The sequence below is a fragment of the Miniopterus natalensis genome, chromosome 9 (genome assembly GCF_054644295.1).
Source record: "Miniopterus natalensis isolate mMinNat1 chromosome 9, mMinNat1.hap1, whole genome shotgun sequence".
NCBI lineage: Eukaryota > Metazoa > Chordata > Mammalia > Chiroptera > Miniopteridae > Miniopterus > Miniopterus natalensis.
The window spans coordinates 31,311,187-31,327,787 of record NC_142089.1 but is presented as its reverse complement, the minus strand read 5'-3'; the positions used below and the strand labels follow the sequence as shown (position 1 = coordinate 31,327,787).

The window sequence follows — 16,601 nt, the reverse complement described above, 5'->3', positions numbered from 1 at the left end:
TGGTTGCCCTCACCAGGACAGAGAATCTGAGAAAGAAGCAGGTTTGCAGGAGAAAGCAGCGGGTTCTGTTTGGGACAAGGAGTGTGTGAGTTGCTGAGAGACCCAGTGCAGCTGGGGGGACAGGACTGCAACTTGGGGCAGAGCCAGCTGGCTGGGATTAACCTGTACTCCTGGGGACTGCTGGGGCCATGGGAGTTGGCACACCTCAGTGCCAGCGAGGGTATGGGGGTGAAGAGAAACATCAGGGCCCAATCCAGGGGCATTGACATGACAGGGGGGAGAACCCATTCATTTGCTCAGTAAGATTTGTGGAGCACCCAGTCTTCCAGGCACTGTTCTCAGAACTGTGGGGACGGCTGAAGATAAGGCAGAGAAAGGCCTGGAAGCTGGAAAAAGCAGACCTCTTTAGTCTCATGGGTTGGGGTACAGAGATAGGGTCCTGGAGCAGGCAGGCTTCGATGGAGAAGATAGTGGTGGGGAGACAGCCGGGCTTGAGACTTTGGTCTTCATCCTGCAGGCAGTGGTGCCATCGGAAGCAGAAGAGCACGGAGGGCTGAGTTTAAGGCTCAGCTGTTGCTTCACAGGCGGTATCTCATTCAGTCCTAGGAAGTGGGCACTGTTTTCCCCCATTTTAGAGATGTAGAAACTGAGGCTTGGAGAGTTCACAAATCTGCCCAGAGTTGTGCAGCACAGGGGTGACAGAGCCAGGGTGCCATCTCAGACCGTCTTCAGAGCCTGAGCTCTCTACACCGCTCTCAGGTTCAGGGGCCTGAGTGAGGACAGAGAATAGCCCAGGCTCCATGCCAGGGATGCTTCTGTCCCCGGCGGACTGGTGCCTGAGGATCAGAATCCTGCCCTGGTTTTCCCAGGCCCCATGCTTGGCTCACACTGAGCCCCAGGGACCTGGAGCCACGGATCTGCAAACTTCCCAACAATAAGCATCCATTAAGAGCCATCGGGGATGGTGTATCTTTCTGGGTAAGCGACCCTTGTATTATGACAGCTCCTTGGCAGCCCCACTGCGTTTCAGGGAGAATTAGAAATGCTTTCCTTCCCTAATTCTCCTCTCCTGCTGCTCCTAATCCGATCGACATTGCGGTCTGAGAGGCATGCCTGGGCCCTCTTTTGCCAGAAACTTAATTTACATGGAAAACAGCTGCTGGGTCAAGGAGCTGAGAGCCCATTGCAAGGCTGGGCATGCCTTCCCCAAACCTGGGTGCTGGCCCTTCTGGGCTGAAAGGGTGCAAGAACCCTCAGGGCTGACTCTCAGCTGTTGTGTGACATGAGACAAGGCTCTCACCTTCTTTGAGCTGGTTTTGTCCTGGGTAAAATGAGGATTTGGACAAATCAATCTTCAGGGCTCTGGCAGTCAGGCTTTGGAATTTCCCTGGGAGAAGGGGCCCTTCCTATCCAGGTGCATGCCCTCTCCTCACCCAATGTCCCTAGGGCCCCAATCAGTTCCTCCCTGGCCCCATCTGGCCCCATCTGGAGAGCAGAAGACATTCTGAGGTGTCAGGCTCTCGTCTGTCTTTAAGGGACAGCTGAGGGTTGTGCCAGCCCAGCCTTGCTCTTAGTCAATGACCTCAGGTCCATATATGTATCGAGCATGCCCCCTGTCATGGGACCAGGCGAGACTTGGCCAACCGGAGTCAGCTAGCCCTTCACACAGCACATTCAACAAGGGTGTTTGCACCCATCATTTGTTACTCCTCATAGCAGCTGGGGGCAAGGGGATGATTGTTGCTATAGGCAGGGAGGGGAGAGCCAGAGAGGTTATTTGTCCAATGTCACACAGGGAGGAAGAGGAGATGGAATGGGATATAAACCCAGGTCTTCTGTCCCTAGCCTTGGACTATTTTGACTGCACCTATGTCAGAAAGAAAGAAAATGGTAGGGGCGGGTAGAGGAAGGAGGGAAAGACTCCTTGTACCTACTGTATTTTGCTTGCACCGCATTCATTCACCCCTGTCACAGGCTCTCCTGGCAGCCTCCATGCCTCACAGACCTCCAGCTGCACTGGGACACCCATCTTAATGTTTGTGCTGAGGCAAGACCCCTTCCTGCAAGACACAGGACCCCCCCTAACTTCCAGCAGACTTTGGCTCCCTGAGGACCAACCTCCTTTTCCTCCCTCCTTCCCTTGGGGTCAGACTTGTAACGCAGTCTGATGGCTCTCGCAGCCTGCCCAACACTCTCACATAAACATTCCCTGTTAAAACCCTTGCATGTTTAGTCTTGTCTTAGCATCTGCTTCTCACACCCAAATTAACACAACCTTCAAAAGGTACACAGTTAGCTCCATTTTACAAATGAGGAAACTGAGGCACAGTGAGGTGAAGGGTCTTGCCCTGGGGCCACTGTCTTTCCTGCCCTGTCTCCCCTAAAGCGAGGGTTGCTAGAGGGCAGGTTGTCTCATGCTAACACCCTCTCTCCCTGTGCTTGTTCCCCAGATGCACGCGGGCCCTGATACTGAGGCCGACGTCCTGACAGAGTGTCTGGCCCTGCAGCAGCTTCATGCGTCTACACAGCTGGCTGCCAGCGACGGGAAGGGCAGCCGAGCCTTGGGCCAGGAGCTGCTCCCAGGTATGCGTGCTGGGAGGCAGGGCCAGGCTCACAGCCTGTAGGGTCCTTCACTGCCCCCAGTCCCATAGGAAGACAGTGATGCTCTGTGGGCCAGCAGAGGCCATGTAGGCATGAGTTGCTGAGGGGTACCCTCCTTCACACTCTTCTGTGGCTCCCCATTGCCCAAGGGATGAAGCCCAGGCTCCTCCTCCCAGCCTGGCCTCCGAGGCCTGGAGGGGCCTAGGCTCTCCTGGAAGCCTCCTGGCCCACCCTTGGCACATTGGACACAGTTTCCTGAACACCCTGTGCTCCCTCTTTCCTCCAAGCCACTGTACACACTTTGCCAGCCTCCTCTCTCCTCCTCTCCACTAAGGCAGCTCCTTCCCTTCCTTCAGGACCCACCTTAGGGCTCAGGCCTGGGCCTCAACTTGAAGCCCCATGTGCTCCTCACCATGACTCCTTCTCTCAGAGGAGAAAGCTGAGGCTCTGAGAGGGTGGGCACCTTGGCCATAATCACTTCCAGCTCCTTCCTAAACTCTCTGGCCCAGAGATACCCCCCCAAACCCCTGGATCCCTAAAGGCCCAGCCAGCCAGACACTCAGAGCCTCTGGTCCAGCCGAGGCAGCCTGTATGTCCCTCCCCACAGCCACAAGCCATGGGGCAAGTCTCAGGCCCGACAGGAGCTCCTGGCTGCTTGGCTTAGGAATCTATGGAGGGCAGTGTGGCCTATGGATCCCAACTGACAAAGTTGTGCTCTCCCCTCCCCACAAAGAAACCACAGTATCAGAGCAGAAAGCTCTTTCCACCATCTGGGATTTCTTGAATTACGCCAACCATTTTGAACATTTTTTATTTTCCAATTTTTTATTCCTTCCTCTCAGCATTGAAGTAGCAGTAGATTTCAAACTATCGAAACACTTAGTGTGCGCACAGACAGGCCCACAAGGGCAAGGACGCCTCAGGATGGCTCCACACCTTTCTCCCTCCAGCCAAGGGCTGCTTCTCACAGGGTCAGAGTTGCTGAAAGGGCAGGGTGAGAAGGGACCATAGGGGTAACCCAGCCCAGGGATGAAGGTTTACATCTCAAGTGCCAGCTCCCTACACTGGTAGTGACTACATGGAGCTCTGTGTTAGGAAGGATTCTGAGGCTCATCAGGAAGGAGGGCTGTGACTGATTAGCAGTAGCTGCCTTGGACAGAGATCCCGCAGCCCCATTGTTTTTACCCTGGGAGGACTCAGGCCTGGGCAGCAGCAGGACTGATCCAAGGTCATCAGACATCCTTAGCAGATCCAGATTGGAAGCTGCTTCTCCCAAATGCCAGCCCAGGGCTTACCTCAGAGGGAGGGGCCAGGGCCAGCAATAACCATCTCTTGAGCACTGGGTTGGGCTGGTCACTTTACAAACATCATCTCATTCAGTTCCCAGTAAGTCCAGGCTACAGACGAGAAACAAAGTCATTGAGGTGACACCACTGAGGAGGCAGCACTGAGGTAACAGCAGCCTGCCCAGGCCTGTCTGACAGCTGTGTCTTCCCTGCCTTGAGCATCAGGTCCCCCCGGACCTGCTGTGATGACAAATGTGATTGTGGACGTGGTCACTTATATAAACTCCATGTGACTGATGACTTTGTCATCGTCATCATTATTGTGGCTCACGGTGAATGAGAGGAGTAACTATGTACTTATCCATCTCATAGTCATGCCACAGCCAGCATTTATGGAGCGTGTGCAGGAGCTGTTCTAGGTACTAGACACGCACATGTTAACTAACAATCCTCAGAAAATACGTGCTCATGTGCGCTTTCCTTTCCAGTGAGGAAACTGAGTTCTTGAAAGGTCAAGTCACATTTTGCTGAGCTTCCACAGCCAGTAAATGGCAGAGGCCCAGGCCGTCTGGTTGCAGGCTGTGCCCTTAACTGAATAGTCTGCTGCCTGTCTGCTGCTAAGACTACACCTTGCCAAATTGAGCACCTACTGTGTGCCAGGCCCTGTGCTGGTCCCCGACCTGGAGCAGCTTCTCGTGCAGCCTGGAAGGACCAACCAGGCAAACCCAGGAGTCCCGGATCGGCTGCCAAAGTCTGCTGCGGGCCGCCGGCAGATGCCTGAAGCACAGTTGGCAACAGATGCTAGGGCCAGAGGTTAAGCGCTCACGGCTGATGATTGATGATGCTGATTTACAGCCTGAAGTGATGCATTTTGGGGAGAGGCTGGGCCAGCCCCATGGCGTCCCCACTCTCGCCGCCCATCATGATGCGGTGATGCCCTCATTTCCATCCTCTGTCTGTCCACATGTTCAACATGTCTCATTCATGTGTTCATCCTCAGGGGGCAGGACAAGCAGGGACCTGGACCAGGGCAGGGCAAAGACTGGGGAAGCAGGGGATAGATTCAAGCAGTGTTAGGATAGAAGAGTCCCGAACAGAAGGGTGAGGGCAAGGCAGGAGCTGGTGAGGGTGACATTGAATTCTCATTGTCTGACTATAGGAAGCTCCCTCGAGCTTGTCTCATCAGGAAGAACCTGCTGTCTTCATAGGAAACCCTCGGCAGCTTGTCTGGCAGGCCTCCTTTCACAGATCCAGGGCAGTGAGGACGTGAGAAGCATGAGGTCAGCATGGCTGAGGGAGAGGGAGCAGGATTTATCAGGATTCTAGGTCTTCCGAGCTGTCAGGCCCCCAAATTGGTTCAAGATGGCAGGTGAGGTGAGCAAGAGCGGTGAGCAGAGCAAGCCGTAAGCAGCGCCAAGCCAGCTCCATCCACAGAAATCCCCTCCAGGTCCTTCCTGACCGAGCTGGGGAAGGATGTGTGGCCGAGGGAGGCCATGGGTGGGTGGGCAGGCTGTGCTGCCATGGGGGTAAGGACTGGGGCAAAGAGGCAGAGGGCCCTCAGGATCCCATCCACAGCCCTGGGGTCCCACACTCAGCCCTCAGTGCAGCCTGAACTAGAGGCTTCCAGGCCATAACCTGATCTGGAGCCAGGCCATTTCCTGGACCTGCCTTTAAATGGACTTTCTTTTGGTATTACTTGGGAGACCTGGTTAGCTGTCTACTGTGTAACTTTCAACGAATCACTGAAGTTCTTAAGACTTAGTTTCTTCATCTTAAAATGGGATCGTATTATCTCCCCATAATTGAGTTACTGAGATGGTTAAGCCAGTGTGGAAAAATAGCTCACATAGTATATTCTTAATTAACTGTTAGTATATTAACTGTTAGTATATTCTTAATATTCTGTTATTAATTATACACATTTATTGTAAGAGTAGAATTTTACCTAGTAAAACCCATCCATAGGATGTCTGCTGCTCTAACTTCAGGCCAGGGGTGGTAAACTGTTTGGTTTCATAGGCACAGTATTTCACTTTTGTTTTTTAACAGTTTCAATGTAAAGGACTTAGGGGGCACAGTCTGTCCACTTTGCCACAGTCTCTGCTACTCCCTATTGTAACCTCCACAGTTTCACTTGTGTTGCTCCCTGCCATGCCACCTGAGGCACTGAGACCACAATCTCTACCACAGCCCTGCTCCATTCCTTGTAGTAGCTCCCTGAATTGCAGGCCTGGGCCATAGGGGCCAGCCTGGGATGGGCTAGCCTTGGAACCCTAAACAGCCAAGGAAGTAAAAGTTCCTCCTTTACCCCATCCGTGAAAGAGTGTGATGTCTTCTCAGGTGGTCCTCATGAGGTGATAAAAAAGCATGGCGTCTGGTCCATTATGACCAGATTGATACTTAAAATGTAACAGCTGGCCCAGCGTAAGCTCTGACTAATCAGAGTTGACACAGCATCAGTACAGCTCTGGGCACTGCCCTCAGGTCCACAGAGTCCTCCCAGGGCATCAACATGATGAATTGGTTTCTGGGAAAATGATGTCAATTTCTACTAAAAGTCAAATAAACATGGCCAGATTAAAGAAGGGGTACAAAAGTGGCCTCACTGCCCTGGCCAGTGTGGCTCAGTTGGTTGGAGCATCATTCCCTGTACTGAAGGGCCATGGGTTCTATTCCAAGTCAGGGCACATACCCAGGTTGTGGGTTCGATCCCCCCTCAAAATGCATACAGGAGGCCACTAATTGATGTTTCTCTCTCACACAGATGTTTCTCTCTCTCCCTCTCTCTCTCTCCCTTCCACTCCCCCTAAAATCAATAAAAAAACATATCCTCGGGTTAGGATTAAAAAAAATAAATTTGGCCCCATTTTTTCAGATAAAATAGGAATATCAAAAAATTGCAGCCCTTGCTATGTCCCACTCAGGCTCCAGTCCCAGAGGGGTTCATTCTCTTCTCTAATTGGGGTTCCTTGGTGAAAGCATTTGGGAATCACTGTTCTCAGCAACTACACTCAGGCCCTCACTTGGGCCCCTGGAGCAAGATCTGACTGACCTAGTGCCCATCTGATTCATGTGCCCAGTTACCTTCTTAACCAGGGTAAGGCTATTGGGAGTAAAAGGTGATAAAAAGTGGTGTCCACCTGCAGGTGTCTCTAGAGGCTCAGAATCAACTAGAGCCCAGCTGACCCCTCTCCTCGGTGGGACGCTTGTGCAGTGTGCAGCCTGCTCACTCGTCCGTGACGTCCTTTCTCAGAGGTCTCCCAGGCTGGCCTGCCATCAGCTAGCTCCATCGTCCTCTTTTTGGAACGCCTCACACTGAACATCCAGATTCTGCTCGCACATCTCCGGGATGATGGGGAGTTCATTTTTCCCAAAGGCAGCCCATTACCCTACAGCAGCTTGGCCTAGCCACAGCCTGCTTCTCTCCATTCCAGGATCCCTGTCTGCTTCTGGGGCTACACAGACACACAAAGCAAGCCCCTTCTTTCCCAGAATAGCCCCAGAGATTTGAGGCAGCCTGCTCCATACAGTCCTCCTGTCCCTGTAAAAACACACACACACACACACACACACACACACACACACACACACACACACGGGACCTCTGACAGCCCTTGTCAGACCTCTGCTCTCAGGGCGGCCTCAGCTCTGCACACAGCCCTTCAAGAAGGCAGAGTGGATCCATCGCCTCTCCCTTGTTTGGGCCCCTAACCTATTAACACAACCTCCCTGGTTCCCCTCCTTGTCTTTGTCTCTCTGTAGCAGGCACACAGCTTCTGGGTCGTCCACAGCCATCTCTAGGGAGTGGCTGAAGCCCAGTGATATTTGTTTGCTTCCCTGCAGGCGTGTATCCTGGCTCCATCACCCCCCATAATGGACTTGCACCAGGCATTCTGCCCTCCACGCACGATGTCCCTTCCAGGCACCACCCACTGGACGCCACCATCAGTTCCCACCATCTGTCCCCTCTGCCCATGGCTGAGAGCACCAGGGATGGGTATGTACAGCAAGCCAGCCCTCCTCCAAGGCAGTAAGTGGGCACCTGCATGGGAGGCAGGTGAGGGCAGGCGTCCCTCACAATAAATGGTTGTTACTAATCGTGAAATAGCCAACATTTAGGTAGTGCTTAACTATGTACTACGTCTGTATCAAACTCTTTTTGTGCACGATTTCTCTGGTGCCTCACAGTAACCCTACCAGGTAGATGATATTGCCTCCTGGACTTCTTGATGCCTCACCTTGTGTAAGCTGTCCTCTCCTGTGGGGGTGGTCCTGTGTCCTCACCCAGCCCCTGCCTCTGGGCTGCCACACCCAGGGCTCTTTGGGAGCCTCACCCTGGCTTCCCTTTGGCTCGCTCCTTGCATTTGGTAAACAGATTACCCTCTGCCCACTCCAGAGATGCCCACCTGGGCCTCGCCCCACCTCTTGCCACTGCAGCTGTGACCCATTGCCGGGCCTGTGGGACTGTCCAGGAGCCCTTACTTACTGTAGGATCACTGTAGGGAGGGGTGCCCTCTTCCTGCATTCAATGTGGTTCCCTTTGTGGCTGCCTAATTGGTTGGAAATGGTGAATGTGCTAATTGCTGGCCTCTAATGCTGCCAAAATCTGTTTTCCTTGCCCTGCCTCCTGCTCTCCCTGCCACTTTTGCTTATCTCCAGCAGGACTTGATTAAACTTGCCCCCAGGGCCTAGCTCCAGAGCCTTCCTCCTCCCCTGACCTTCTTCCCCAAGGCCGCAGTCTTGGCCTACTTATGCCTGGGGCTGACCTGGCTTTATTACCAATTTATTTTCCAGGGCCCCTAACTCTGCTCCTCCTACTCACTCACCCTTTTATTCAAAGTCCATTTAAGCCCCTGGTGTGGTCAGGCCCTGCACCACTGATGACCTCCCACCCTGGAGAAGAACCCCAAGAGGAGGAGACAGGGACAGCCCTGCAGAGATTAACTATACAGACATGCACTCTGAGAGAAAGAAGCAGAAGAAACTGTGGAAGCCCAGAGGAGAACCCAGCGTGGTGGGGGAGGCTGGCAGGGAAGGCTTCCTGGAGGTGATGCTAAGCCGGGCCTCCAAGGTTAAGTAGGAGTTAGCAGAGTGGAGGCTGAGAGGAAAGAGCAGCAGGAGTGAAGGCAAGTGTGGTGAGAGCTTTGTGTGTTCTGGAACACTGGAATCTTCGTGTGGGGTGACAAGCTCAAGAGAGAGGTCATTGGGGCCAGATCACAAGACCTGTGATGGGACTCTACGTGAAGGGCGCTGAGCAGTAATGCAGTCAGGTCTGGGGATGAGAACATGCGGCCTGCAGTGTGAGCCTAGACTGTGGGGCACAGCATCGGATGTGGGGTGGATGGCAGCGTGAGCCAGGGCCGCTGGGTGGGCAGGAAGGACCCCCAGAAGGCATTAGTGACATAAAACAAGCAGGATTTAGGGAATCTCTGGCTGGTGGAGAGAGGAGGGGCTGTCAGTGGGGAGCCCCTGGGTGGGCAGAAGTGCCATTCATGGAGCAAGGGCAGACTGGTGGTGAGGGCATGAAGGACCACCAAGAGGCAGCCTGGCGAGGTGCAAAGGGGAACCCAGAGAACCAAGTCCTTCCGGAGCCTGAGTTTCTTCTTTGTAAAGGGAGCATTAAAGTGCCCTCCTGGAGGAGGTGGTGAGATCCCTGCATGTGCTGACACCGTATGTGTCACCTGGTACAGCTTCCATGGACACCAGCCCCCTCCCACCAGCTCAGGCCACCTGCTCACCCACCAGCCCAGAACATCTCCAACCAAAGAAAACAAACCACAGAGGCCTTTCCCCCTCGGGCATGTGCGCCCTGCTCTGCCTCATTCATCACCTGCCTGCCGCCTGCGTAAGTGCCCGTCAAGAGTTCCTGCAACGAGAGGCAGAGTGATGACAAGACCGAGACGGACCCCCGGCTCGCCTGCCCACCCGCGCCTGCGGGAGCCCGGGCTCGAGTCATCCCCACCACCAGGCGCCCAGGCTCCTCTGGGCTGCAGGAGAGAGGGGCCCTCACGCCTGACACCAGGCCCAGGCTCAGCTTGAATGGGTTTCTTCTTTCAACCCCTGAGAAGAGGTGGGGGGAAGGCCTTCAGCCTCCCCTTCCTGCCAAAGTCAACAGGGAAGGCCACTCGCGGTTCCCCAGCGGTTTGCTGGGACGTTTAAATAGCCTGACAGAATTATCTGATTCACTCAAAAATATGCTAAGAGGGCCTGACTTCATGACCAAATTTATTTATTCTGGCTCAGAGAAGACGCCAAATAGGGTGGTATTTTACCCTGGCCCAGCACAAGGTATGAAGTCCTAAGTCTGCCAGGCCAGTGAGGTTTCATATTAATTTTTATAGGTTCCAATTGGAGCAAAAATATTTGATTTAGGAGTCATTTGCATGACTCAGAAGAGGCGCTCCAGATGATCTTTTTCCTTTTAAAGGGTTCAGGTAGAGCAGCGTAACCCCAGCCCTCACGTCTGCTCGGAGAGAGCGTGTTCTGTTTAATTTCACTGGCTGTGAAGGTGGCAAATGTGGATTTATGGCAGGTTTGAGACAGGAAAAACAAACTTTGGAAACGCATGTTTTTCCCCCTTCAGATCTGGTTCTCCTTAATTCTGCAGTGCCGTTAATCTCTGGGTTTTGTAGCTGAGCAATTCAGAAACCTGTTGTTAGTGTTTATCAGCTGTTTGCTGTGTGCCAGGCCCAGGGCTGAGCACCACGTCACAGAGGACTGAGACCTGGCTCTCCACACAGGAGGGGTCCCGCAGGAAATCAGGGATGAGCTGCAGTGTGGGTGCCAGGCAGGCAGGAACCACCCAGCATGCCCGAAGGAGGATTCAACCTCCTGGCCACGCCTCCGCCCGGCCCAGCCGGGAGAACTGGTTATGAGGGCACACAGCTTGTGTACAGCCCTCCACAGTTTATAGAGCACAGCGAAAGACCCTGGCCCACCTGATGGCCCTGTGAGACAGGCCTAAAAATATTACTGTGGACAATGATGATAATTCATTCATGGAGCCTCGATGAGGTCATTAACTTAAGGAGGCTGTGCCGACAGGTGCTGTATGCTGGGCTTGGGACCTGGCACGCAGCGCCTTCAGGGCACTCACAGCGGTGAGGGTCCCAGACATGAGTGGACAGCACAGTGGAGGGCAGTGGCGGCGGGATGCCCAGGTTGGAGGGAGCAGACAGGGACAGAGCTACAGACATGGAGCCCCCCAATCTCTCCCCAAATCCCCTTTCCCCATTTGAAGATAGTCCTGCTTCCCCAGAGAGGCACTGATCTGTCCCATTAACGCCTCATGTCTTGGAGGTGGGCCAGGATAACACGCTAGCCTGCAAAGGTCACCTGGAGCTGTGACATTGAGTTTGCAGTGAATTTTAATGTGATTGGTCCAAAAAATCCACAAATGCAAACAAGGAAATGGAGCCCAAGTTCTCTCCCTCTTTCCGCAGTTGCACATACATGCTTATAAGCTGGGACCCTTCAGCCTGGTCCCAAGAGTCCCTGAGTCCAGCTGAGCCCACGGTCATTTAGACTCCTGTGAACAGGCCACCACCCCTTAGGAAGACGGCAGAAGGAAGGAACCTGGTTTACGGTGATGTGCAGTCCCATTAGATGGCCCACCCAGGCTCTGCTGGGTTCCGGTGACTGCATAGCTCACCGTTGCAGCCTTGATTCGGAACATGAGCTTCCCGAGCACAGGCCTGCATCCCCTCAGGGAAGGCGATGAGTGCCCCATCACGGGATGTATGCAAGTGCAGGAGAGATGGCCAGGAGTGGACACAGAGGTCACTAAAAGTGCACTGTGCAGGGCATGGGGCCAACTTGGACATCAGACCTACCTGCTAGGTTTCCTTCCCTTCATCTTGATAATCATGATGATTCATAGAGTGGCTGAGAATGTACCTGACATCATACTGGTACTTTGTCTACATTGCTTTATCTATTTTACTCTCACTGTAACTGTGTATGTCAGTGCTGTGTGGCCAGACTAACTTAGGCAACCTCTCTCAACCTTGGTTTTCTGATCTGGGAGGACACAAGGTGGAGCAGAGGCTCAAGAAATGGTGACTGTTAGTGCTGTGGGATGGTCTCCTGCTAAGGAACTGCTGAGACTTTCACTGTGACTGTTCCTGGACTCATGCTCCAGGCACCAGAGCTGCATGTAGTTAGGGTCGGGATCCAGCAGGAGTGGCTGGTATTTAGCCCTGAGTAATAAGAGATGCAGCGTGTCACGTAGAAGACATAACAACCCTTTGGGGAAGCCATGGCTCGGAGGCATTAAGCATCTTGCCTGAAGTCACTTGGCCAGTGAGAGCAGATACGGCTTTAAACACAGTTCTGAGACTCCAAAGGTTATGCTTGTAACCAGCATTCCTTGCTATCAGTCCTAAAAAACAGGAGTTTTTCTTTACTGATTTCTGGGGGCTCTAATGTTTATAAGATTTTAAAAATTTCATTCCAGTTTGACCATAATCAGAAATAAAACCTTCTGTCACAAGTTAGAGATCATCTAGTGAGCTCACCGTTGCTGGAGGGAAGCAAGCAACGGTAGCCATGCTTCTGGCCCCCACATCCCCCAGAACCCATCCCGCTCACAGCTGTCTTTGTTTTCTCCAGGTTGGGACCCGGCCTCCTCTCACCCATGGTCAGCCCACTGAAGGGGCTTGGGCCACCACCACTACTACCATCCTCCCAGAGCCATTCTCCGGGGGGCCAGGCCTTCCCCATGCTCCCCAGCAAGCCACCCTTCCCGCCCTTCCAGAGCCCTCCACCCCCTCTGCCCAGCCCACAAGGTAAGCTCTGGCCGGGGGCCCTCTCCTGTACACACACCGACTCCTGCTAGGGTGCCCAAGAGGAATGGGACACTGCCCTATAGGAGGCAGGTGGGTAACAGAGCGATAGCGGACACTGAGGGCCACACTGGAAGAAGCCTGAGTCAGGTGACCCAACACACCTAGTCAGGGGCGCTTCCTGGAGGAAATTCATTCTGAGGGGTGAGTGATAAAGTTTGTTCCATGGATAAGGCATCAAAAGGCTCTCCCAGAAGAGGGAACAGCATCAGCAGTGGCAGGGAACAGCCTGCTGCTTGGAGGAGCAGTGAGTGATTGGTTATCTCAGAGGGGAAGAGGGTGGAGGACCTATAGTCCCTTCTCCCAGAGCACTCTCATCAGCCACAAATGACTTGAGTCAGGTGTCACCCACTCCCTTTGGTGCAGGGCAGAGCTGGGAGAGGGGCCCAGGACCCCTGGCACCTTCTCCAACCTGGGGCTTCCCTCTTTGTCACACCCATCATGCCTGGATAGGACAGCATGGAGTGGAGGCTACACAGTATAGCAGAGACAGTCTCCTCCCCACCCTGGGCATTTTTCCTTCATTAATGCAGCCCCTGCCGCCTCCCTCTTCAGGGTACCAGGGCAGTTTCCACTCCATCCAGAATTGCTTCCCCTATGGCGACTGTTACCGGATAGCCGAGCCAGCAACCAGTGGGGACGGACTGGCTGGAGAGGCCCACAGTTTCAACCCCCTGCGGCCCAATGGCTACCACAGCCTCAGTGCACCTTTGCCTGCCACAGGTAAGCCCCACCTGCATGACTCCCTTCCCTGAACGCCCACCAAGGCCCAACCTGTGCTGGGTGCTATATGCCCGCTGTCCCACAGCCTTGGGACAGCCACATGAGACAGAGTCATCCCCACTTTACAGAGGGGAATGGAAGGCTCAGAGAGGTCCCAGGACCCCACAGAATGGGGATTTGCACCCTGCCTGACCCAAAGTCCGTGTTTCCCCACAGTCTCACACAGCTCATATGTCTGGATTCTGGCAGGTTTCTGAGGACATGGAGAAGAACCAGACTGGAGTTCACAGTCTAGTTGATGCTCCCTTTGAATATTTACTGTGCACTTACTATGTGCGGGCACAGTTGTAGGCCCTGGGGATCCAGCAGAGAATGAGACAAACAGTGATCTTCATTTAACAGATGAGAAAACTGAGGCCCAGAGGGGCCACACTGCTAGGAAGGGACAGCCTGGAGGGCATGCTTGTTCTTGTGCCACATCTGTGTCCCCTACAGGGCCCTGCGCCTTCCCCAGGTAGTGCCCTTGGCTGGGGTGGAGAAGCCCAGTGAGAGGGGAGGGCCGTGCAAGGCCCAAGGTCCAGTCAGGCTCAGGCCAGCAGTGCCAGTCCTGGTCGGAGAAGGGGCACAGATGGGTGGGGCTGGACCCTCCCTGAGTTCTCCAAGTTAAGCCCCGCCCCAGATCAGCCCCAGGGCCCAGGTCCAGCTGGAAGCTACAAGGCCAGGGCAGGATGTGGGGATCCTGGGACAGAGGGGAGCCTGAGACCCTGTTCTGGAAGCCCCTTGGGCAGCTGGGCTTGGAGGCATAAAGACATAGGGACAAGCACCAAGGCCACAGACAAGCACACACAAAGCTGTGGGCCATGTTTCCTGTTCACACACATGCTCCCATGTCTATGTATGTCTTCTTTCTTCACGTGTCTGTGGAGCATGTCTATGTGTGTGTGCATGTGGGGCCGGCACAGGTAGATTCCAGGCAGTGTGAGCCCCATGAGTGTGTAAGGAGCTTGCAGGGCACATGTGCTCATGTATACACACATGTGCTCACATTATGCTTGTGCTGATGTTCATGCCCCACCTGTGCACACACCTGTGTTCCCATGTGACCCATCCATGTACACACACATGTGCTCCCCATCCTGTAACCCTGTCTGTGCACACAGACTGTGTTCAAGTGTGGTGTAAGTATGTCTGGGGTGGACACATGTCACATACATGCACCATATGTGCACAGTCACAGGGTAGGTGTGTACCATGTTTGAGAGCACATGGATTGGTGTGTGATTAGGCACTGGCCACTGTCCCCAGCACTGCTAGCTCTCACCGACCCATCCTCCACCCAGCCCCCAGCCAGCCCAAGGTGGGATTTCTTGGTTTAGCAGCAAGGCCTGAAATAATAAATAGTTCTGAGGGGTTGAGAGGTGGCTTTCATGCCCCCACAGCAAGGCAAGGGGGTCTTTGACCTCCCCTGTCCCCTGCTATATGGGTGGCAGCCCAGCATCCAGTGCCCATTCCAGGCCCTGCTCAGCTGCCCACATATCCTCTGCCAAACTGAGAATAACCACGCAGGACTGAACAAGGTGGCACCTTGGGGCCTCAGGAATAGTTCAGCCTGATCCCATTGCACAGATGGGAAGACAGAGGCCCACCTGTCTTAGGCTGCAAAAGTTCATGTCAACAGCTCAGGCAGAGTCCTTAGGGCAGGGACTGGATAAGGCGACCTCTCCAGGCCCTTCCCGGGTTGAGGACTCCACTCTGAGATTTCATGTCCAGTGGAAGAGCCAGGTGGACCTGGGTTTGAAGCTCACCTCTCCCACTGAACCTGGGGAGGTGTATTGCCCTCGCTGAGCTGTCGTTTCAGCTCTACAATGGGATAATGAGTCCCATCTCCCAGGATTGTTGTGAAGCTTATGTGAGATAAGGCTTCACCAAGCCCTTACTAAGTGCCCAGTGAGTGTTGGTCCCTTCTTTGGGTTTCTTTTGTTTGGCGGGGTGAAGGAACCTGAAACAGTGGGGTGGGCTGAGGTCCATCTGCCAGGAGGAGACTAGCCCCTCCAGGCAAGAGCTGCCTCCCACAGTCTGCCCCACAGCCCAGAACTGGGTGATGAATTCCCCAAGCCAGCCTGTGCCTATCTCCCCAGCTTGGGCCCATTGGGAATGCAAGGCCTCGGGCACCTCCTCCCAAGCCCCTTGTCCCCAGTCCCAACCTGGAAGGGCAGAGGACTCAGATCAGGCCCTACTGAGGGACCCTGGGCAGGAGGGTGGGGTCTGGGAGCTAGGTAAAGATGACAAGGCATAACCCTGAGTTCTCTAGCCCCAACCCTGTACCCCCACAGGCTACGAGGCTCTGGCCGAGGCCTCCTGCCCTACAGCACTGCCACCACAGCCATCTGAAGACATCGTGTCCAGTGGCCCTGAGGACTGCAGCTTCTTCCCCAGTGGGGCCTTTGACCACTGCCTGAGTCACATCCCCTCCATCTACACGGACACCTAAAGGAAGGCCCTGCCCACACCAGTCCACCCTCTCCCACTTTGCCCACCCAGTGTGTTCCCACCCTCCTTGCACCCAGACTGAGCAGCCAGATCGGAGCTCTCCACACATGCAGGGTCTGGGTCTGCGGCCGCCCAGCACTGGCTGGGAGCAGTCGTCTGAGCCCCAGCTGGGCCCTCAGAGGTGCCAGCAGGATCCACAGCCTGTGCCAGTCCCTTGACTGTGTCTTCCTTTTCCCTCCCCAATTGTTTTAAAATCACAGACCTCGTGTATAGTGTATATAAAGTGTACAGAACTTGTTTTCCATTCCCCTGCCAGTTTTATATTTTTGGTTTTACAAGAAAAACATTAAAAACTGGAAATGAGACTGGGGGCCTGGTTCTGCATTAGTGGTCCAGCCTAGAGGCTGAGAGCAGGAGGATGGTGGAGGGGTGTGTAATGGAGGCATGTGCAGCAGTGTATGGGGGGCTCACAACACTTGGAGACCAGCTCGGGCCCTGGGTTCCCGGTGGGGATAGGTGCCTGAGTCACGTGGCCCCACCAACATGCTGTGAGCCTTGTAGACACCCACACTAGTCTCAGGGCCTCAATGAAAGACAGGCTGATCCCCGTTAGTGGGCAGGATGGCCAAGGCTGGGACTGAAATTGGAACCCAGATCC

At 54.2% G+C, this 16,601-nt stretch overlaps 1 protein-coding gene across 1 annotated transcript in view; it reads left to right on the top strand.

The window, feature by feature from the left end:
• The window catches only part of GLIS1 (GLIS family zinc finger 1), a 569,674-nt gene extending 553,366 nt beyond the window's left edge, over positions 1–16,308 (top strand). The window contains exons 6-10 of the mRNA XM_087820001.1: positions 2,451–2,583; positions 7,731–7,884; positions 12,498–12,673; positions 13,286–13,453; positions 15,787–16,308. Coding sequence (XP_087676127.1) covers positions 2,451–2,583; positions 7,731–7,884; positions 12,498–12,673; positions 13,286–13,453; positions 15,787–15,944 — 789 coding nt within the window. The 3' untranslated portion in view covers positions 15,945–16,308. The remainder of the gene's footprint in view (positions 1–2,450; positions 2,584–7,730; positions 7,885–12,497; positions 12,674–13,285; positions 13,454–15,786) is intronic.
• Positions 16,309–16,601: the final 293 nt, after the last annotated feature.